This window comes from Trichosurus vulpecula, chromosome 2 (assembly GCF_011100635.1).
Source record: "Trichosurus vulpecula isolate mTriVul1 chromosome 2, mTriVul1.pri, whole genome shotgun sequence".
Taxonomy (NCBI): domain Eukaryota; kingdom Metazoa; phylum Chordata; class Mammalia; order Diprotodontia; family Phalangeridae; genus Trichosurus; species Trichosurus vulpecula.
Window position 1 is genome coordinate 104,723,410 of NC_050574.1, and position 24,615 is coordinate 104,748,024.

General features: G+C 38.4%; 1 protein-coding gene across 1 annotated transcript in view; it reads left to right on the plus strand.

The window, feature by feature from the left end:
• The window catches only part of GRM5 (glutamate metabotropic receptor 5), a 226,464-nt gene that overhangs the window by 127,961 nt on the left and 73,888 nt on the right, over nt 1-24,615 (plus strand). Inside the window, exon 6 of the mRNA XM_036743916.1 lies at nt 15,293-16,232. Within this exon, the coding sequence (XP_036599811.1) occupies nt 15,293-16,232 (940 nt within the window). The remainder of the gene's footprint in view (nt 1-15,292; nt 16,233-24,615) is intronic.

Sequence of the window (24,615 nt, forward strand, 5' to 3'; positions counted from 1 at the left end):
AGATGCTCTGAAGACAGTTGGAATTATGTGTCTAAGGCTCAGAAGAAAGGTCATGGCTACCTATCCAAATTTGGGGATCAGAAACACAAGGGGTGGCTTTTGGAGCAGTGGGAGCAAAAAAAAGATTGCAAAAGGAAAGAGTGTAGAGAAAGAAGAGAATAGGACTAAGAACAGACCTTTGAGAAATTTCCAAAGGAAGGATTCAAAATGAAGAGCTAAGTAAAGAAACTAAGAAATAAAGAGTTAGAAGAAAAAAGGAGAGTGTGGTATCTCTGAAGCCAAAGGCAGATAAAATACCCAATGGGGACACAGGCCAACAGGATTAAAAAGCTGTAGACAATTTAAGGAAAAAGAGGACTAAAGAAAGGTGATTCTGGGGTTAGACTATCATTTCTAACTTTAGAGACCATAGTTGCTGTAATATTCTGAGGCTGAAGTTCAGTTTCAGAGAGTTGATGATAAAGGAAGGGAAAATAAAAGTTATAGAAAGATTGTACAGGAAGTTTAACAAGGGAGAAGAGAAAGATGGTACAGAAATTGATAGAATAAAGGGGTCAACAGAAAGTCTTTTAAAAATTATTCAAGAGATCTGAACATATTTTTGAATAATAATGTAAAGGGAGGGAAAACTACTGAAGAGATCTGTGTGTATGCAACATGCACCCTTTTTTTGTATCCCTCAGTTCCTTTGACAACTTCCTTTGCTCACATAGCTTCAGCTACTACCTCTTTGGCAGACAATTTTGAAATCTGGATGTCCAACACTGACCTCTCTCCTGAAGCACATTTCCCGCTGCCTATTGTTTACATGAATAGCTATATATATAGCAGAATGGATGAGAAAATTATCATTGACTATTGCTCTGAGGAAAATGGGGAAGGGCCAATGGGATTGTTCCCTCTGGGAGTGTCAACACACTAGATCATAAAGCATCATAAGCTATGCCATGGCCAGAGGACATCTGGGTATTCAACTGGCACCATAAGCATTTTAATACATAAAGTGAGCTTTATGTCGGCTTAGGAAACTCTCTCACTGTGGGAATTTTTTCCATAAAAGCAGAGAGACAGACAGAGGCAGATAGATACAGAGACAGAGAAAGATAGAGACTGAGACAGAGATGGAGACAGAGACACAGAGACAGAGGCAAGCAGAAACAGAGAAAGAGAGGGACAGAGACAAAGATAAAGATACATCTATATATGTGTATAGATGTATACATGTGGAGACAGAGAGAAAGAGAGAGAGAGAGAGAGAGAGAGAGAGAGAGAGAGAGAGATACACATAGATACAGAAATAGATTCAAAGACAAAATTAATGTAGCCACTTCCTAGAGGAAATTAGTTACCTGAAAAATATCAATGCTGGATTTCATTAGTCACATTCTCCCCTGCTACCTTCTTAGCTACATTATAGCCTATATGCTCTGACCTATCAACTCCTACCCCTCTACTAGGGACAATTATCTAATCTAGGCTGGGTTTGAGGAGCTTTTCACCTGTCACCAAGCTTGCTCACTCACCCTAGGTGCTAAACATTAAAAAATTCAGTTTTTGGAATCTGAAAAATTAGGGAATCCACATGCTAAAAGCATTCATTGCTTTGTGAAAAACTTCACTACAGGATTCTTTTAAATACTAAACTTTCCGTAGGTGTTTCATGTAAGGTTCAATTTAAATACATTTTATTTTTGTACATTTCCTCAAAAAATAGATTTATTGGCAGTTCAATTGAACAAACACTTACCTAGTGGGTGTAAGGCACTATGTTAAGTGCTAGGGATACAAAGACAAATTCACAATAATCCCTATCCTCAAGGAATTTTCTTGTATTATTGGAAAGGGATGGAAAAGTGGACGCACACCATATAGTATAAGGAAAATTGTAGAAGAAGAGGAGGAAGAAGAGAAAGAACAAGAATAAGATGATGATAATGATGATGATGATGACAATGATGATGATGACAGCATTAACAGTTGGGGGGTCAGAGAAGAATTGATAAGCTCTATTTTGTTGATAAGGGTGAGCAGAAAGAAAATCCTCAAATCTAGAATAAGAAATGATGTCCCCTTTTCAAGTTAACGAATGAAAGAATTAAAAAGCCTGTGTCTCAGAAGGCAAGAGTATATATGTTTCAGCTCACTGGCTATAGCATCAACAGAGTGGCACATTGGACAAAAACAGCAAAACAACTTTTGCTGGAAAAATGAGTAAGACTAGACTTGATTGAATACAAAGAAACAAGGTGACAAAATGAAAAGAGGTCTAGATTCAGTGAGGGAACCTGGATTTGAACCTAGCTTCTGCCATTTACTATCTCTGTAGCCTTGGGCAACTCATGGGCCTCAGTTTCTCCATCTGAAAATGAAGGAGTTGGACCAGCTGATTACCTTTAAGATCCTTTCTAGGTCTAAATCTGTAACCCAGTAATTCTTTTAAGGAAGGCTTAGCAGTAATGCACATGAATATAATAATTTTCCAGCTGTGAGCAGTTAACAAACTACTAAAGATAGGAAGAATATCATTGAAAGTGCTGAGGCCAGTAATGGTGACTGAAGGTCCTGAAATATATCCATCCACCAGTTATTGGGTACCTGCTTTTTGCAAGACAATTAAAATGCTAATGCTATCCCCAAGCATCCAGTTTTCACTTGATTACTTGCTTATTGTTCTAGAGAAACTAAATTATTGTGAAAGGAGGAATCTCATTCAGAAGGCAAAACTTCCTAGTTTGAAATATGGATAGGAACCACAGGTTCCAACATGTCACAGGTTTAGAGCTGAAAGGACTTGAGAGATCACCTTAACCTGTAAACTGAGAGAGAGAGAAGGAGAGGGGGGCGGAGCTCTTATAGAGAAATAAATGATAGTAAGATAGATGACAGGTAAATAGATGAGGAAGAGATGAGAGAGATGTGGATAGATATAGTTCAACATAATTTATTTCCTTTGTAATCCTTTCAAAATTATTTTATTTATTTAAAAACACCATTCATATTCATAATCATATACCACTATTTGGTCTATTTCCAAAGATAATTAGGGGAAAGGAAAAAGAACCTATGTGTTCTAAAATGTTTACAGCAGCTCTCTTTGTGGTGGAAAGAACTGGAAATGGCAGGGATCGCCATCAATTGGGGAATGGGTGAACAAGCTGTGTTATATGATTGTGATGGAATATTATTGTGCTTTAAGAAATGATGAGCTCCGCTATTTGACAAAACTCAAAAACAGTATGTCAGAAGCTAGGTATAGGCCAACATCTTACACCATATACCAAGATAAGGTCAATATGGGTACATGATTTAGACAGAAAAATATTTATAGCAGCTCTTTTCGTGGTGGCAAAGAATTGGAAACTGAGGGGAAGCCCATCAATAGGGGAATAGCTGAACAAGTTGTAGTATGTGAATGTAATGGAATGCTATTGTTCCATAAGAAATAGTGAGCAGGCAGACCTCAGAAAAATTTGGAAATACTTGTATGAACTGATGCTGAATGAAGTGAGCAGAACCAAGAGAATACTATACATAGTAAGAGCAATATTGTGTGATGACTGACTTTGTTAGACTTAGCTCTTCTCAGCAATACAAGGATCTAAGACAATTCTAAAAGACTCATGATGGAAAATGCTATTCACATCTAGAGAAATAACTATGGAGTATGAATATAGATTGAAGCATACTATTTTCTCTTTTTTATTGTATTTTTTTTATTTTTTCTTTCTCATGGTTTTTCCCTTTTGCTCTGATTCTTTTTTCACAACATGAGTAATATGGAAATATGTTTAATATAATCACACATGTGTAGCCTATGTCAGATTGCATGTGGGGGGAGTGGAAGGAGGGGGCAATTAGAACTCAAAATCTTATAAAAGTGAAGTTTAAAACTAAAAATTAATCAAAAGAACAAAAAAGAAATAAGCTCAATGATCTTAGAAAAACATGGAAAGATTTGTCCAAAATAATGAAGAGCAAAATGAGCAGAATCAAGATAGCATTGTATACAGTGACAGCGATATTGTTTTAAGAATGATTTTGAGTGAATTAAGTTATTTTGACTATTATAAATATGCAAATTAACTCTAAAGGACATATGAAGAAAGATGCTCTCTGCACCCAGAGAAAGAAGTGATAAATAGAAGTATGCATATAATATATATGTATGTATATATACATATATATATAGTGTATGTATATGTATGTGTATATATGACAGGGAAAGAGGAGCAGACAAGGAAAAAAAGGAATTTACATGATAATTTTTGGTATATTTGAAAGGAATAGCAAGTTGTACATACAGTGTCTTATGCAATCATCTTTTTATTGTACTATGTTATTGAAATGCTTGTTTTATTCCATAAATTAAAAATAAAATTTAAAAAGTCATTATGATAAGAGGTCTTTGGGTTTCAAGTAAGCAAAAGAGTCATATGTCACACACATACACACACACACACACACACACATGCACACAAACATTAAGAACTTCAACCCTTTCATTTTAAAAATAAATAGACTGAGGCCTGAAGAGGCAAAGCAACTTATTCGAGATCACACAAGCAATAAGAGGCAGATATAGAACTTGACCTTAGGTTCTCAGATCCAAATCCACCATTCTTTCCCCATGGTCTTTCTTCAGAAACTGCTTTTAATATGCGCACCTATACAACCATACTTCCCCTTTGGATTAAAACACAATTCAAATTTGCATTATGAAATGTCACCACTAACATTTTCTACCTGACCTAGGAAAATGTAGCCAATGAAAATAAGAAAAAAAATAGCCCTGAGTCTTCATCTCTTTGGGTTGGTTTTACTAAGTTAATCTGAAGGAGGGTGGGGGAGAGTAATAAACCTTGAAGGGCATGAAATAGGCTAGGATAGATGATGAATGTAAGTCTGTGATAAGGTGGGGAAATTACCTTATAATCAATCCTCATTTTCTGTTGCTCTGCCCTGTTGCTCAGTCCCAATAATTCAGGTACTTTCTGCTCATGACCTCAGGGACATGAATGACGTTATAGTTACCAGTCAGTCCCTCCGAGCAACAACCAAGTAAATCTTGGAAGAACAAACATAGACTTCAGATGGCAGTGACCATTAATGGGGATCCTCACTATCTAATGGGAGTGGCGGGGGGAGGGAACAAGTATTTATAAACACCTAATATGTGGTGCCAGGCACTGTGTACTAAGAGTTTTATAAATATTATCTCATCTCATCCTCAAAAAAATCCTGGGAAATAGGTGATAGTATCTTTGCTCTTGAGGAAACTGAAGCAGACTTTCCCAGGGTCACGCTGCTAGAAAATGTCTGAAGATAGATTTGGACTTGTCTTCCTGATGAAGGGTTGGCCACGACTGAAAAAATGACCGAACAACAACTTGCTGACCCCAGGCTCTGTCCCCTGGGTCATGGGTCGGGGGTATACAGGGAGAGACTGATAGGGTTCCTCAGGTATTGAAAGAGCTAGTCTGTGTAAGGAGAATCAGATTTATACAATGTGGTCTCAAAGGAGGACCAATAAGTGGAAATCGTAAAGAGGGAAATTAGGTTTAATAAAAGGACATAAACTCTCTACCTATTCAACCAATTCAACAGCTGAATGGATTGCCTTGGGAAGTAATTGGTTCCCCTGTGCTAGAGAGCCTTCTGCAAAAGCCCCGTGACCACTGGTCAGGTCTGGTATAGTGGGAATGCTTTTTCAGATGTGGGGTGGGCTAGATGATGAGGTTCTTTCCAAAGCTGAGATTCTGAGATTTAAAGCTTAGAAATGCATCAGATACTTCAGTGTTAGGGAAGACCGAGTATGGCCTTCTGATGTCATTATATGACAAAACTCCTTGGATGTTTTTTCTTGGTGGAGAAGGCATTGCAGGATATAGGATCCCAGGATTTTGAGCCAAAAGCATCCTCGAGATCATTTAATCTAACCTCATTTTACAGATGAGGAAACTGAGACCAGAGAAATGAAGTGAGCTCTCCATAGCCACACAGGTCCTAAGTGACCAAGATTTAGAGTTGTAATTGACCTGAAAAGCTATTTAGTTCACCACTACCACCCAAACCTATCATTGAAATTCTAGGTGGCACCGTGGATACTGGACTTGGTGAGGGCAAATACTGCCTCAGACACATTCTAGCTCTGTGACCCTTTCTCTGCCTCAATTTTCTCAACTCTGAAATGGGGATAATAATAATACCTATTTCACAGTATTTCGTGGGTAATCGACGAGATAATATATAGAACCATATATTAATATGATATATATAATCTATATACATACATAATATTTGTATAGATCCATAGATATAGCTAGATACAGTGCCTCTCAAACCTTACAGTACTATTTATGCTGCTGCTGCTGCTGCTGCTGCTACAACTACTGCTACTTTACTAATAAGGAGTCTTAAGTTGTGACATGATAATAATTAGCTAGCATTTATATAGCACTTTAAGTTTTGCAAAACATTTTACCAATACTGTCTCATGTATCCTCACAACAACCCTGGGAATTGGTGTTTTTATTATCCCCATTTCACAGATGGGGAAACTGAAGTAAATAAAGGTTAAAGTGACTTATCCAATGGGACACAACTAGAAAGTGTCTGAGCCTTGCTGACTCAGGTCCTCTCTATCCACTGTATCATCTAGTAGTCTCTAGCCTTTGTTCAGGGTAACATAGTTGCAAATGAACATATGTTCAAGGTAACATAGTTGCAAATCCAGAGTTCAAACTCATGTTCTCTGACTCTAAATCCAGGATTTTCCTATATCAAGGACCTAAAAATTCAACTTCCTCATTTTGTAGATAAGAAAACTGAGGTCCGAGAGATGGAGTGATTCACTCGTGGTCACATAGCTAGTAAATGTTCAAGGGAGGGTTTGAACACAGGCCCTCTGACTCCAAAGTCAGTGCTTTTCCAATAAGCTGCACTGCCTTGATACCATGATGCTTCAGACATTGAAATGAATAATTTCACTAATTCTGTATTTATTAAACACCTAATATGTGTTCAGAATTGGACAGGACCTTAGAGACCATAGAATACTAAATATCTGTTTGGCCTCAAAAACACCACTTTACCATTCTGGGCCTTAGTTATCCCATCTATAAAATAAAAAGATTAAATTTTTTGGTCCCTTATATCAGGGCTTCTTAAACTTTTCCCACTTGCAACCCCTTTCATCAGCATTAGTTGGCGTTGCATGGCCTGAGAGCATGTGCCGTGCAAAGTGGGCATGCTCGGTGTTCAGAATCAAAGCTGCAGGGAAGTTGCATGATGCCAAGCCAAACCTCAGATTCATTATGCATTTAATTTTTGGTTTCTGGGCATTGCCAAATTTTTCGTGACCCACAGTTTAAAAAGCACTGCATGATGGTCAGAATGCTGTGTTTGGAGTCAGAGAACATGAGCTTGAAACTTGGCTTTACAATTTTCTGTCTGTGTGACCTTGGGCAAGACACTTATCATTTCTGAGAACTCATATTCCTTATCTGAAAAATGATGCAGGTGGAAGTAAATGGCTTCTCAGGTCCCTTCCAAATCTCAGTCTATGATCCTCTGATAAGCCTATAAGTGATTACTGTCTATTTGTTTTCATTCTCTTTTTATATTGTATCTTCCCTTCAGTGAGATTAAGGTGCTTTCATTCTAATCAAAAAGTATTGTTAAAGCCATTCTAAGCAGCACACAATCCATAGTTATATTATTAGTTTGTCACTGGGGAAAAATAAACATAAATATCCCCACCAGCTTTAACTTCTTTTCTCATTCCCTTCTCATTCACATTCTCCCTAAATCTAGCTTACCCTCAACTTTTTTGTATCTGTGACAAAGTAGGATACACGGATTGAAATCTACTGATAAATAAAATTAGAAAGGGGAATTTTGGTTTCCCCAAAAGGCTTTGTGCTTTTCTGTACATTTCAGCCATTTTTCAGTTTCGCCTAACTCTTCATGACCCCATCGAGGGTTTTCTTGGCAGAGATAGTGGAGTGGTTTGCTATAACCTTCTCCAGCTCATTTTACAGATAAGGAAACTGACGCTAACAGGGTTAAGTGACTTGCTCAAGGTCACACAGCTAGTAAGTTTCTGTGGCCAGATTTGAGCTCAGGAAGAGGAAGCTTCCTGACTCCAGGCCTGGCACTCTATTCACTGCACTACCTACCTGCCCCTTTCTATCCCCAGGTGTCTATTAGACATGGGAACATCTGTCCCCAGGAGTCAATACCGCATCTTGCTCCACAATTTCCTCCAGCTCTTCACTCCATAATCCTGCAGCCCCAGCCTTGCCTCATTCCTCAAGTAGATAACTGAATTAGGTGCAGGGTAATTGTCTGAGGAACTCAGAAACTTAGAATCTGAAAAGATAAGAGGAAACATAGAACACTATGTTTAGTAGAAAGATCATTTGCCCTGCAGGTGAAGACCTGGGTTCAAATTCTACTTCTGCTTCTTATGACTTTTGTGGCTTCGACCAGTCACTTGACTCTTAGGACCTCAGTCTCCTATTTCAAATGAAGAGAATGGATTCTATGGTCTCTAAAGTCCCTTCCAATTCTAAAGCAATGACCCTATAAGGATTAGGAGGTGTGAAGACATCAGACTAGACAGTTCTGGAGAGACACCCTACATACATGCTCAGAAAATATGCACAGACATAACAGCCATATATATGAGTGTACATGAAATACAACCTGCCCTCCTCAAAAAAGTCCTCCCTTTAACCATATATGATAACAACACAAAGAAAAATTTCCTAAAATCATTGCTAAGTTGTGTCCAACTTTGCGACTCCATTCTGGGATTTTCTTGGCAATGATACTGATGTGGTTTGCCATTTCTTTCCTCTAGCTCATTTTACAGATAAGGAGACTGAGGCAAACTGGGTTAAGTGACTTGCCCAGGGTCACACTAGTTAATAAGTGTCAGAGGCTGGATTTGAACTCAGGAAGATGAGTCTTTCTGATTCCAAGCCCAGTGTTCTATCCAGTGCACCACTGAGCTGTGCTAGTGATATAGGCTGTCATATGGAAGCTTTTATCGGTGTTACTGAGTTGCCAACTGTGCCAGTAACTTTCCCTAATGTTGTCTCACCTGTGAAGAGATTGGTGTTTGGCAGATAGATGGGAGGGCCTGAATAATCCACAAACTGGGCAATCAAATGCCTGAGCAATTGAGAATTCCCTGTACCCCCATGGAGGGCGTGGCATCGCCTAGGGTAGAGGTACTGAAGATCTGGAGGCAGCCGATCATGAGGCCAGCTACCAAATCTCAAGCATAAAAAGAGAGAAAGACACGATAGAAATAAAATGCCAGGTGATATTGAGGAAAAGGGAAAAGAAGGAGTTCTAGGAGCCTTGCAGCCTCAAAGACTTTCCCTGAAAAGCTGGGGATCCTCTTTTTGCTGCACTCTGATTATGTAGGATTGAAATAGGAGAGGCAACACTGATCCATGGAAAGAATGTGGAATCAGAGGAATTGAATTCAAATCCACCTTCAGCTGTTACATGTATGACCTTGGACATATCCTTGACTTCTACTATCCTCAGTTTCCTCTTCTATAAAATGAAGAAGTCGGACTAGATTATTTTAAGGGTCCTTTGAGCTGTAAATCCAATAATCTTCCATATAACTTACCCAGACCTCAGGCAGCAATCCTTCCTCCAAGCACCCTGAACCAGGGGTGGGGAACTTGCAGCCTTAAGGCCACATGCAAAGGGCTGCACTTGAGGACCTAGAGGGCTGCATGTGGCCTCAAGGCTGCAGGTTCCCCACCCCTATGAACCATTCATTTGGTACTTTGCATATATGTTACATTGTAACATATCTATGTATCTTTCAAAGTAACTAATCCTATCTCTGCCACCAAACTACAATCTACCATTGAGTAAATCACTTCAATTCTCTGAGTCTCAGTTTCCACATCTGGAAAATGGATTAGAACTCTAAAGTCCCTTCAAAATTTATAATTCTGTGGTCTATTTGTTCACCTATATTGCAAATCCGTTGAAAGACAGAATTAAACTACATACTACATCTCCCTCATATGTATTGTCAACCAGAAAGTTTGGTTAAAGAGGGCAAATAGGCTAGGTGATAAATATATTTATATTATTTATTCCCTTAAAGCTAGCAGATACATGATCATGGAGTGATAAAAGAATGAGATTTAAATACACTTTAAAACAATCCCAACGCCAATTTATGGTCTCCATAATATGAGAAAGGAGGTTTCTTAGTTGAATAAGTCGTAAATACAGTAAGAGAAGACAATTGACAAAGTAGTGTCAGTTAGAAATTATGATCCCAAGATGTCTGTGTTTCTCCAGTATATGCATATGCCCCTAGTATATCAAGATAAGAGAAGTCCCACTATTCTGGTCTGTCATTTCGTGGTTACAAAAAGGAAAAATACTCCTTGTGAACCTTATCTGGTCTTTGAAGTTGCTGACACAGGAAAGAACATTTTTAGAGAAAAGTAAAGGAGTTTGGTTGATTAGTTTCAGACTTTGGATCTTATTGGGGTTCAAATAATCTGAAAGGATTGTCAGTATTAACCCATAAATGGAGTCAATAAGCATGTATTAAGTGCTACTATGTGTTCTACTGATGTTATGTGCTCAGTAAAGGTTTGTTGATAGCAATAGCCATTATAACATTCCCTGCTCTAGAAACAAAAGAGTGATGAAAAAAACGCATATGGTCACAACACAGAAATACGATTAAACTCCAGTATTTATAACACTCAGTGAATAAGTCATCCCAAATAGCCAAGTTGTTTTTATTTTTTTCCCAGAAAGCTTATGATTTTGTCAATTTGTGAACTCTTTCTATCTTAACAGTTCGTTGGAAATGTTTTGAAAATGCAATTTTAACTGATTTTAAATATAGCATGGTGAATGTACTCTTAAGGCTGTGTTATAGTAATGCCTTCAGGGCTAGAAAGTTGGATCAACCTGTTTGATCTTACATTAAATAACCCCCAGACCACTCTGCTATTTGAATATTTTTCTCTGTTTTTTAGAGTTTTTGTATTTTCTTTCCTGCTGTCAGGCTGTCACCTGGCACTTGTCCCTGCTGTCAGTATAACTGTCCCTACCAACTTTCCTTTCATAGTCTAATTTGCTCTGGGCTTCAGGAACTAGAGAACCAAGCAGTGTTAGAACTGTGTGCTGAATAAGAGTAAATAGCCTCACTCAGAAACTAATAGTCCTAAGAGTCTTTCCTAAAAGTAAAGTGCTTGAGCTGTCTTGCATAGATGTAGGCTAAATGTCACTCAAATGAAACAGAATCTCAACTATTGTGGCAAGTGTTAATTACCAGCTGCTAGGAGAAATGTCGAACTAATCCAGGGAATATTAGAAAGAACAGAATCCAGGGTCTAGAAGACACCACAGCAACTAACTATTGCCTTGAGAGTCCTAGAAAAATTCCCATTTATGTAATGTTTTATACAGGCCAACCACAGATTGGCCAACAGCTAGGATTCCCCAATAAAAAGTGATTTATTTTTAAAAGCCCATGTAAAGGCCTTGGTAATGTTTTAATCATCATTATACTACCTTGTAGTGTTTACTTAAAGTATATATGCTAATACATCAATTTCAAAGCAATATAAAATAGCTTTTCTTTTTGTTGACCCATTTTATCTAAAGAATCTTAGAAGTGAGTGGTACCTTAGGGGTCATCTAGTCTGATAATCCTGGGAATGAGCCCTTTGGGTAGTCCCATCTACTTCAAAAATTTGTTGTGAGAAACTAATGATGTAATGATGGCAAAGGTGTTTTGGGAAAAGTATAAAGTGCTATTTAAACATAAGGTTTCATTGTTATGACAATCTCCATTTACAAATGGGGAAATTGAGGCACAAAGTTCAGTCCTGACAACATCCCCAAGGGTCACAACTCATGAATTAGTGCTAGATTGCTAGATACTAGATGTTAGTGCTAAACGATGAATTAGTGCTAGAGCCAGAACTAGAGTACAAGACTTTTGACTCTCATCTATGTTGTCTTTCCATGAAACCACTTCTTCTTCAACTTTTTTGTGCAGAATGCTTTTGTTTTCCCCACAGCACAAAAAAAACCGAAATGTGAAGTTAGTAATGAGAGTGATTTGTTATTCAAATGTACCACAACTCATATGTAAGTGTCATCCTACAAACTAGAGATTTTGTATATTTAGTTTGCATGCATACCCCCCAAAAAAGTTGACCCCATTTCTAGAACTCTCTTCGAGAATTATTTCCACTCATCCACTTATATGGTACCTTGTTTTTTAAGCAAAAGATGCCTTACCTTATCCATGAGACTTGACTTCAAATTACTTTCACCTATTTTGAAAAAAAAATGAAATAATCTTAGCGGATAAAAATATTATTGAAAAGTCTCCAATGAAAATGCAATTAGAAGAAAAAAAAGAATTCCAGAAATGTCACAAAGAGCATGGTTGGGGTAGGTACATAGATCCATAAAGGGATGACTTTGAAAAAACCACAATCATTGGATTCTAGATTTAACTATATTCAGAACTTTGAGTAGGGAAAGCAAAATAAGCAGCTGTGCAAGGTGCAACAGGGCCCAGAGAAAAGGATGAGAAGGAGGTGAAAACAAAGGGGGCTTTTAAGACCTTATTTTTGATTACCATATGTGGTTTTTGTTGTTCAGTCATAACCCCATTTGGTGTTTTCTCAACAAAGATATTGGAATGGTTTGCCATTTCCTTCCCCAGCTCATTTTAAAGATGAGGAAACTGAGGCAAGTAGGGTTAAGTGACTTTCCCAGGGTACCACAGCTAGTATGTTTCTGAGTGTGGATTTGAACTTGGGTCCTCCTGACTCCAGGATCAATACTCTATCCACTGCACCACCTAACTAACCCATGCGTATTTTAATGTCAGCAAATTCTGCTCTCAATGGCTGATGATTAATCATTTGTGATATAAGCCAGGTCACATATGTTATAAAGGCAGTATAATGCAGAGGAAATAATGCTAAATTAGGAGCCTGAGGGTCTGAGTTCAAATCCCAGCTCTGTGTTGAACTATCTGGGCAATTTTAGACAAGCTATTTAATCTCTGTGTCCCTGATTTCCTACTCTATAAATTAGGAGGTCAGACAGGACAGCCTCTGACTTCCCAGCTCTAAGTCTTTGATCTTATAATGACAGAAGGTGTGATTTATTCCTGAAAGCTTCCTTTAAGTTGTATTATACTTGTCAAAAAAATTTATCATTTTATAATCTGTAACTGTGATTTCATCAGTGAAGGCAACTCCCTATGTGGAAACTTATTGCACTAATTCAGACCCAGAAAAATCCTGTCACCTAGATTCTGGGCACTCAGAAGTGAAGGGAGTTGCTCATGGTCATAGAGTTAGTAAGTGTCAAAGGCAGTACTTGAATATAGACCTGCCTGACACCTACCACAAGTACATTTATTATGTAGGGAACATAAGATAAACATAGCCAAAGAATTTTTTCGTTATGTTCATTCGTGATTATAATAGACATGAGGCAAAGAATTCTGAAATATTTCCAGCCTAAAAGACTGGTGATAACATATGTAAAATGTGGACATTAATGACTAATTATATCCAATTAGAGGATAATTAAGATTTAGTCATAAAGATGAGTTGAAGATTTTCAAAAAGTTGAGAAAAATAATAGCTCACACAGTCTAGTATTATGAAGTTTAAAAAAAAACCTTAATAGTTGCTTCTCTTGGGGGGAGGGAGGGGTTGGGATAGAGTGGTAATGAAAGGATTTTTATATCATACAAAACATGACTGGATTCTTTTATAAAAAAAAAACCTATTGTGGACATTTAAAGGAATACTTCTAGGGCAACCATATTCCCAATTTTACTTCTATTTAAAGTGAAAAAGAGCAGTCAGAACTTCATAGGAATCTCCCAGAATGAGGTTGCAGATTGTGGTTCCTGGAACCAACTATATAGTTACTAGCCAGAGAAGGCAGGGAAAGGTAGAGCTGAATCAGATCTTAGACGTGCCATTCCACATAAGAATTAGGAGTCATGAAAAAGTTTGGGCTTGAGGAGTGAGAAGATCAGTCCTGTGCATTAAGAAAATTAAATGTATTTATAATCTAAATATTATTATTCATAATAATACTTTAGGATATATGATGAGAGAGAATTTTTAGGACCTTAATCAAATAAAATATTTTAAATTCAATCTGAATATGTAAAAGTGAGCCCAAAACATATAACACGGCACATATTTCAGTAGCTGACTTTAAGTATGTAGCTAACCTGTGTCCGCTGGTTTTTATCTTAGTGTACACATGCCTACGTACTCATAGTTATACTAGATACTTGTTTATATTGAATGAAATTTAATATAATCAAAATTATTCATTTTATACCTCACTCTGCTCTCTATCTCTTATTTATTAGTAAATCATTTACCTATCCATAAGTGTGACATATAATGCGTTCCATGTTCTTCAAATGTTCTTGTAATATCTCTATATTTAGGTCATATAAACATTTTGACCTTATCTTGGTAAATGGTACAAGATATTGGTCTATGCCCAATTTCTGCCAGATTGCTTTCCAATTTTCACAACAGTTTTTACCAAATAATGAATTCTTATTCCAAAAACCTGAGTCTTTTCACTTGTCAAATATAGGAAGAAAAAAAAAGGAAAAAAAGAAATTTACATAACTTTATTATATATCTAAAGGGAATAGCAAGTTGTACGTAATAGATTTGTAATTTCATGTGCAATCATCTTTTTTTAATTTATTCTACTATGTTATGGAAATGCTTCTTTTATTTCATAAATTAAAAATAAAGTAATTTTTTAAAAACCTATATTGAATGAAATTCTCTAAAGTATGCAATATTTCCCATTTTACCTACGTTAAAAATGAATTGAGAGGTAGTACGGCATAGTGAATAAAGAACTGGCCTCAAAGGGAGAAAGACCTGATTTTAAGACCCGCCTGTAACACATGCTGGTTGTATAACCTTGGACAAGTCACTTAAATTCTCAGTGTTCTAGATGGGTCTCCAAGATTACAGAAGGTGGAGACCTGAACTGATAAAGGGACTTTTCACATCTGAGTATTTCCTCTATCAGTGAAATCCCAGGTCCAGTCCCTATCCTGGTCTCTGATTCATGGAAAGACATTAAAGATCTCTAAGCTAAAAGCTTAAAGCTTCCTTCCAAAGGCAAAATAGTAGTAATACAAGAAAATGTGAGCCAGGTCAGTCCCCTCTCTCTTGTTCCTTCTCACTGTGGGTCTGTCTTTCCACAGGTTGTGATCTGATCCCAGTCCAGTATCTGAGATGGGGTGATCCAGAGCCAATTGCAGCTGTGGTGTTTTCCTGCCTGGGACTGCTGGCAACCCTGTTTGTCACAGCAATCTTCATCATGTACCGCGACACTCCAGTTGTCAAATCCTCTAGCCGGGAACTCTGCTATATTATTCTGGCCGGCATCTGCTTGGGTTACTTGTGTACCTTCTGTCTCATCGCGAAGCCTAAGCAGATTTATTGCTACCTGCAGAGAATAGGCATTGGCCTCTCTCCAGCCATGAGTTACTCTGCACTGGTCACCAAAACCAATCGCATCGCCAGAATTCTGGCTGGTAGCAAGAAGAAGATCTGTACCAAGAAGCCAAGGTTCATGAGTGCCTGTGCCCAGCTGGTCATTGCATTCATCTTAATTTGCATCCAGCTTGGCATAATTGTTGCCCTTTTCATAATGGAGCCTCCTGACATAATGCATGACTACCCAAGTATTCGGGAAGTCTACTTGATCTGCAATACCACCAACCTGGGCGTCGTAACTCCCCTTGGCTATAATGGATTATTAATTTTAAGCTGTACCTTTTATGCATTCAAGACCAGAAATGTTCCAGCTAATTTCAATGAGGCCAAGTACATTGCTTTCACAATGTACACCACTTGCATCATATGGCTGGCTTTTGTGCCCATCTATTTTGGAAGCAACTACAAAATCATCACCATGTGTTTCTCGGTTAGCCTCAGTGCCACTGTGGCCCTGGGCTGCATGTTTGTGCCGAAGGTGTACATCATTCTGGCCAAGCCAGAGAGAAATGTGAGAAGCGCCTTCACAACATCTACAGTGGTGCGGATGCATGTAGGAGATGGGAAGTCATCCTCAGCTGCCAGCCGGTCAAGCAGCCTGGTCAACCTGTGGAAAAGGAGGGGCTCATCTGGAGAGACCCTGAGGTAAACAAGGGAAGAGCTAAGGCCATCCTAGTTAGGGCATTACTATTTCCACTTTGCGTTTTTAAAAGGTGGCAGTAGAAGAGACTAGATGCTTTCCTGTCGAGCCACTTGTGGTTGGGTATAACCAGGATTGGGGTCAGGTTACCAAGCCAAGATTGTAAGCAAGGAAGTCAGGATGTGGGGTAAAGCAGATGACCAAATAGGAAATGAGACCAGGAAAACAGAACACAGTTCAGTTGCTAAGTCAAGGACAGAGGGGCTGGAAGGAAGTTAGAGTCAAAATTATACAGGGGGAGTGCGATGGTACTGACTCACAAGCTGGGATAGGGAAGAAACAGAGGAAAACATCACCAAAAAAAAAGGAGAGAGAATAAGGGCCTGGCTGAACTTGTGATGTCTTCTCTTCTACCTGATCCTAGCACCCAGGCTCACACCTATATGTCTAGTTCACTTTCTTCTTCACAGTCCTTGGCTAGGAAACTGAGTTGGTTGGGAAAATATCCTTGAACAGCTGGATGGTTCATGATACGAATCAGCCTGAGTGTATAATCTACCGCACTACCCAGGCAACTCATCCTTCCTTCTGGCCAAGGGCCATGAACAATGAAATTAAACACATATCACTTGGTCAAGTATCAGAATTTCAACCCCAAGTGGTATTCCCCTTTAGATATTAATGCCTACTAATTAACGAATAGCAGTGAAATGATGAAAATACCTTGAATCATCTTCAATGCTTAGGTGAAAAATTCAGGGCAGCCAAACAGTCTCCAGGGGGTTGGACGTTGGGGAGTAGTGGTCTCCATAGCAGAATATATCTAGTCCTACCATACTTAAGGGTGTGTGTGTGTGTGTGTGTGTGTGTGTGTGTGTGTGTGTTTGCAAAAGAAGACAAACTAATTTGGAAGAAAAATTCTGAATAATCTTGTTGCAATCCGGCATTTTCTATTTTACTTTCTCTGCATGAAAATCCCCATTATTCTAACTGGTTCCATTAATAATGACTGCCATATTACATAGATTGAATGAAATGAGATATAGAGGTCTTTGTACTTAGGGATGACAATGACTAAGGACTTACAGGACTTGGAGTTTTCACATGCTGCATACCATTCTTGGCTTGCTTACACTGCTTCTCTCTATCTTTGTCTCTGTTACTCGTGGGCTCTTCCCTCATTTTCCATGTCTCTTTCCATCTATCACAGATTCCTAACATTTTTTGTGTCATAGATTCTTTTGGCAGTCTGGTGAAGTACTAAGGACTCCTCAGAATTATTTTTTAAAGTATAAAATAAAATGGGTAGGAATTTTTAAAAAGAAGCCAATTATATCAAAATACATACATGCATACATACACACAAACATATATGCACATATACACACAACCTGGGATGTGTGAATGTACATATATACATACATATAGTTCACAGATATATGCATGTATATGCACATGTGCATATATGTATGTATATGCATATGCATATGTATATGTATAATTCACAGTCCCCAGGTTAAGACCCCCTGAATTCTAAATTGTATGCTTTTCAACTAGATTAGAAGCTCCTTCAGGGCAGAGACTTTGTCTGCTGTTTCTGTGGCTAAATTCTTATCGTGAGCCTTGTAGAATCCTCCACAGAGTAGATGTTCCATAAATTCTGTTGACTGACAGCTTGACCTCTACTGGTCTCCCCTGGTCCATTCTTACCATCCTGCAGTTTCCCGCTGCTGCTGCTGCTGTTCACCACACCAGCCCTTCATTTTAGGCTTCTGGGAGTTACAGGAGCTTGATGTTTTTGTATCTGATGCCCCCGACACTATCGGAAGGTGGTCAATGAACCCCGCCAGGAAACTGGGTCTATATCTATTGTGAAGCACGTGGGAAGCTAGTGACAGTGATAGTTTGGTTTCACCTATCTTCAAGTATATACCACTGCCCCCTAGTGGTGATGGTGATTGCTGAAAAAATTAAACCATTGCTGAGAAAGATGCAAGCATTCCCTTTCCTCAAATGATTCTGGAGTTGTGGTGTAGTAAAACTGATGATGAGGCTATAATAGGCAGAATTTTGGCTTTGAATTCCATCTCTGACACTCAATCTGTACTGAGAATCATAGATTTAGAATTTGAAGGAACTTTCAGTTGCTTTTCCCCATCTGTAAAATGGGGACAATAATTGCTCTCAGTGCCCCCTTCTTTCATCCTAGTAACTATGAGCTGAAAAGGTATGAATTAGAGTAGGTAATTGCCTAATATGAATTTCTCAAATTGATCAAATTAAATCAATCAGAGAGATCTAGGTTAAATCCATACATATGCATATGTATGTATATATGTATGTATGTATATGCATGTATAGACATAATTTATAAATAAGTGAATGCTAGATAAATAGATATATGATAGATTTGTGCTACCTACTTCACAGGGTTATTGTGAGGAAAGTACTTTGTAAACCTTAAAGTGCATACAGATAGGTGAGTTTGTATTATTACAGAACTGAACTCATTGACTCTATCCATAGTGCTTTCTGTAAATGATTAATATTCCTTTCCAATAGCTACTTTACTATTTTCATCTAATTCACTTCTAGGGAAGAGGGTAGGAAAAGTCACTGGTGATGCTGGAAAAAATGCTACTTTCAGGGCCCCCCCCCATTATTAGTCAGTAAGTCAGTTGATTCAACATGCATGTAATTATTAAACATTTAGGATGTTCCAGCTCTCAGTGCAGTGTCTAGTACTTAATAAATGCTTTTCAGGTACTATAATTTCACTTATTTTTCCTGTAATGACATGTAGTTCTGGGTGATTGTATTTGTATCAATCAGTACATTTGGTTACAGGAATCTCATTTGGATGAACATTTTCCAAGTGGTTCTTTCTTCAACAGGGTAGATGGATGTGCCCGTGCTACGCTAGGCAAGGTTTAGAATTTTTTTCTTGAAGCCCAGGTTCTAAGTTCATCTGCCATTTTAGCAGAATATACTACTGTATGGCCATGAATAGTGTAGTTTTCTCATCTCACCAAAAGAAGTTTCCCTTTCCAGGTAAATAAATGCTTCCCTAAAGGATCTCCTATATGCACCTTTGTTTAAGGTTTGTGATGAAAAATGTCCAAAACTTCTAGCATATGTATTCCTTGGGAAATTTAGTATGATTTTCCTGACAATCATAATTATATCTTATATTGAAATAGTGCTTTGTAGTTACAAAGGAATTTCATAGCTATGATTTAATTTGATCCTTTCAAGAACCTGGTCATCTAGTTAGGCATGACTATTTCATCCCATTTAATAAGGGATGAAACTTAATCCTTGAGAGGTGAAGTAATTTGTCTGACATCTACACCATTTTTATCATCAAAATATATTAGTGTTCAAGAATGTAACTGCCTTATATAATACAGGGGACACATAGAACTCATGGGGTACAATTGAATATAATGTACTTCTAATATAAAGTTCAGCGATTCTTCTGCTACACCATGTGTTAAGCAACTTGCATACAATATACACAGTCAAATTTTCTGATCCATTTGGGTAGAAAGAAACCCAGGGTTGTAAATGCAAATTGATATAGACAGTTATTGATGGAAGCAGTGGAGGAGGAAGAAGAACTGGGGAAGAATAGGAAATGAAGATCATCACAGACTTAGAGATGAAAGGTACCTTCAATGCCATCAATTCTAACCCCAGAGAATGAATAGAGGTTAAATGATCTCTCAAGTCACACAAATAATATGAGAGCCAAGATTTAAACCCAGATACTCTAACCCCCAAATACATCTCTCTACTGTACCTTGACTCACTCTAAGTTAGTGTGTTTTACACATATTATCTAACTCATGTAAGTCTGAGAGAGGTAGATAATACATGTGTTAGTATCCTCATTTTACAGAAGACGGAACTGAGGAATGTTGAGTGACTTGCCCATGGTTACACAGCTAACAAGGGTCAAAGACAAGATTCAAATCCAGCTCTTCCTGACTCTAACTAAATTTAATACTCCACTAGATAAAAGATCACTTCATGCAATCGTGCCACCACGTACCCAATGTGTGCCACAGACTGGAAGATCCTAAAAGAGAGCATAGCCTATGGCTATCTGTGAAGATTCTATCTGTTTCATGCCCCCTTCATATCTGGCATATCAGTGGTGAAAATATTCATATCAGGTGCTGATACTGGAAAATGATTTTCCTCTTTGGCTGGAAAGGGGTCCAAAATAAGTCTAATTCCTTTCCTAAGACAGAGAGAGAATCTCCTCCCCTCTCTCTTTCTCCCTCCCTCCTTCTCTCTCTTTCCCTCTCCCCCCTCTCTTCCCTCCCCTCTCCAACTCTCCCCTCTTCTCTCCTTTCCTCTCCTCTTGACCTCCTCTCCTCTCTTCTCCTCCCCTTTCCTTCCCTCTCTTTCTCTCTTCTTCTTTCCTCTCTTCTCCTCCCCTCTCCTCTCCTCTTCTCTCCTCTTCTATGGTACACCAGAGCAAATTGGTTTGGAGCTCAACCTATTTCAGTGTTGTCTACAAAGCCAAATAGACCTATCCTAAATTGGATGGAAGAAAAACCCTCCAAGTCAGTCATACAATTCACTTAAATAGCAGAGAGAAGTTTATTTAAAAGGAATGAGTCACTATAGAGTTTTTAAAGAAACATGCTATTTATGCCACCTATGTTTGGAGGTCCCTATGATTAACATCCTGACTCTTGACACTAATTTATAGCACAAGGCAGTGCTGCCTCAACTCATTGTCAAACTGAGAATGCCAGAGTTCCATTTATCATTGTCCTATCAGCTACAAATTGACAAAGAAAATGCTTGCTCTGGCCTAAATAAAGATGTGCATCTGGTGGCCTCTTAAGCTCTGACTGCATTTGGGATTGCACAGTTCAGAATTCCCTAACTCTCTTCTAAGGTAGAAAGTTACTTGAAGTACTCAGCTATTGATAGAAACACACACCCACACCCACACCCACACACACACACACACACACACACACACACACACACACACATATGTGTGTATATCTGTGTGTGTGAACTCTCAACTAAGATGAAGTCCTTGCTGCGAATTCATGGCTTCATCCAGCAATGAGTGGTAGGTTGACCTTAGTTCTCAAAGTTTTTTCTTCCCTTCATCGGTTATCATTTGTAATATAATTTGATGTTAATTTTTAAATCATGCTCGTAAGACCTCCACTTAACCATGATATCTGCCATATCTGTCCTGGTCCTTCTGTAAATACTGGCCAACTTGAATGTTGCCTGGAAAATTGCTCTTCTTAGGGATAGGAATTAGGTAATAGTAAATGGACCATTATAAGTCTTAAATCAGAAATTCTGAATCCATGCTGAATCGTTACTGTTTTTAGAAACCCCAATAATGAATTAGTGGTTCTATATGAAATCATTCTCCTTCCTCTTCTCTACCTATTCACATTCCACTCATTCCTTATGGCCCTGCTCAGGCATCACCTTGTCCTTGAGGCCTTCCCTGAGTAAGCTCCTCCCCTTACTAAACTCCTATAACATTGGTGATCAATCTCAACCACTCATTTGATACATGGACCTTTACTCTTTTATGATGATACATATGAGTCCCCAAAAAAGTAAATCAAGTCACATCAAAAAGCATTTAAGTGCTGGCTGTCTGCCAGACATTGTTCTAAGGACTGGGGATATAAAGAAAGACAAAAACAGCCCTTGTCTTCAAGGAACTCACATCCTACAAACAACTATGTACATGTAAGACATATACAGTGTAAATTGGAGATAATTTCAGGTGAAGTGAAATTGTGATGGGGGAGGAAGAAGTCTCAAGAGAGATCTCTTGTAAAGAGTAGAATTGGAGCTGAGTCTTGAAGGGAAGAAGATAAGCTAGGAAGTGGAGTCAAGGAATGAGAGCTTTCTTGGTATGGAGGACAGCCAGTGAAAGTATAGAGCATAGGAAGATGGAGTATTGTGTGTGAAACGTAACAGCAAGGTCAGTACCATTGGATCGTGAAGCATGTGGATGTGGGTAAAAGATCGTGAGATCCTTGGCAACAACAACAACAACACAGCAATAATCATAGTAATCATAATAACATTTATATAATGCTTTATATGACTTGCAAAACACTTTAAAAATATTATCTCATTTTATCCTCACAACAACCCTAAGAGGTAAGTCATTTTCAGATCCCCATTTTAAAGACAAGAAAATTGACAATGAGAGAGGTTAAGTCATGTGTCCAGAGTCAAAGAGTTACTGAAAGTCTAAAGCAGGATTTAAACTCAGGTCTTCCCAATTCCAGGCCCACTAGTCTATATAGTATGCTGCTTCGATTGGAGGGACCATATTCTACTTAATTATATTTTTATTAAATAAGTGATCATAAAGAATACGATTGGCTTCTTTAAGAGTGGGTCATGTCATATTCATTTTACGTTCTTTTATTAGAAGGTTTCTAAACTGGTAGATTAAGGGAACTTGAAGCACTTGTACTTACCCCTGTATGTTTCTTTATGGCAACAAGAACTGAATAGTAGTGCCTCTGAAAAACTAAAGATGAACAGCACACAAAGGGCAGGGAAAGATGTGGGGTCGATGTGACCAAACTGTGGCCTATGGACAACTAGAAATAGTAGAAGATGGCCTCAAAGAATTATATGTTGGAAAGAAAAAATGGACTGGTCTCATGGCAAGATCAAGGGATGACAGGTGGACAGCTAGAGTGCTCACTTCACTGGTTCTATTGCAAAGGATGCTTCTAGCATTTTGGATGGATGCCCTATGGCAAACCTTTGGGAGAATGTGGTTGTGAATAGAATTGAATGGGCAGTCATGGGTGATTAGTGACCTGAATTGCTGGATGCAGATCAGAGATCCATTTGAGTTTTGACTTGACTTGGATAAGGGAATAGAAAACATCCTCATCAGAATTGCAATTGACTAAAACCCAAAAATGGATAGCTAACACACTGACTCTTTAGTTAGTATATTGAGAGGCTAAAACATTGGACTGAATTGAGTAAGATGAAATTTAATGGCTAAATGTAGTCTTACCTTTAGATTCAAGAAATAAGAAATTATAATATGGAGAAGCTATGCTTAGATAACAGTTTGTATGAAAAATATCTGAGGGTTTAGTGGATAGTAAGCTCAATAAGAGACAGATAGCTAAAGCAGTAATTAAGTGTTTAGCATATGCCAGGTTCTGTGCTGTGCTAAGTGCTAGGGATACAAATACAAGTGAGAGAGACAGTCCCTATTCACAAGGATTTTACACTTTAATGGGGAAGACAACACATATATGGAAGCTGAAAAGTACAGATGGGGTGGAGGTGGGGAGGAAAAGCAATGGGTGGGTACAATGTCATGTGAGAGGATGAGGGAGAACAGGAATCTGGAGAGAACCTAGGTGAAAGTGAGGTGAAACCCACCTGGGGACTTTCTTAAAATGCTTGACTTGAGGGAGGGAGTCAACATTGAGGAGGGGAGGGTCCCAGAGTGGAAGTTTTTCAGGATGACAATGTGGCAGGTAAGAAGAAGGAAGGGGAGTCTGGAGAACTTCCATGTGAGAAGGAGGTGAAGCGTGGGATCCTTCATCAAATGGTGGTCCTAAGTGAGGCCTCTCTTCTCCCCCACCTGTATCCCTCCCTCCCTGCTCCCCACCCCAGCCAGTTCTTCCCTAGAGATATACTAAAAAGGCACACTCCCTCCAGTTTCTGTAAATGAATCATTAATATGATACGGCAATTAAGAAAACTAATGTGATGTTAGGCTTCCTAAAGAGAGCCATGGTTTTTTAGGAATACTCTGGTCAGATCCCAGAGAGCTATCCCTTATATCAAAGAGAAAAACAGTGCAGCAAAACTAATCAACCCATTTGTTGGGAGAAAGAAAGTGCAGCATATGTGATGTTCATTGCCCATGGTTCCCCACCTCCACAAAGATCTAAATCTCAAATCTAAAATTTAAGGTCAGCATTTAAAAGTCATTATCTCCCAAAGAAGGAGAAGAAGAAGAAGAAGAAGAAGAAGAAGACAATGAAGCCTGAATCTCCTTCTACCTTCCTTTTTCAGTAAAGTTTTTTATCCTCCAAATCATCTATATACCTGCTTTTGTCATCACCATTGACTCTTTGATCTCCATCTCAACCCACATTCAATTGACCTCCCAATTCTCAGTTACATCTCTTTATTTATACTTGTACCAGACCACCCTAATTCAGATCCTTACCACTTCTCACATGGGTTCTTATTTTTATTTCAGTTTTTGTTTGTTTTTGAGGCTGAATCTCCCTATCTTACCTAGTCTGGAAGTGCAGTGCCCCCTCAAGAGGCTCCATCACACTGGTGATCAGCATAGAAGCTTTGACTAGAATGATCCATTTCTGATGTGCG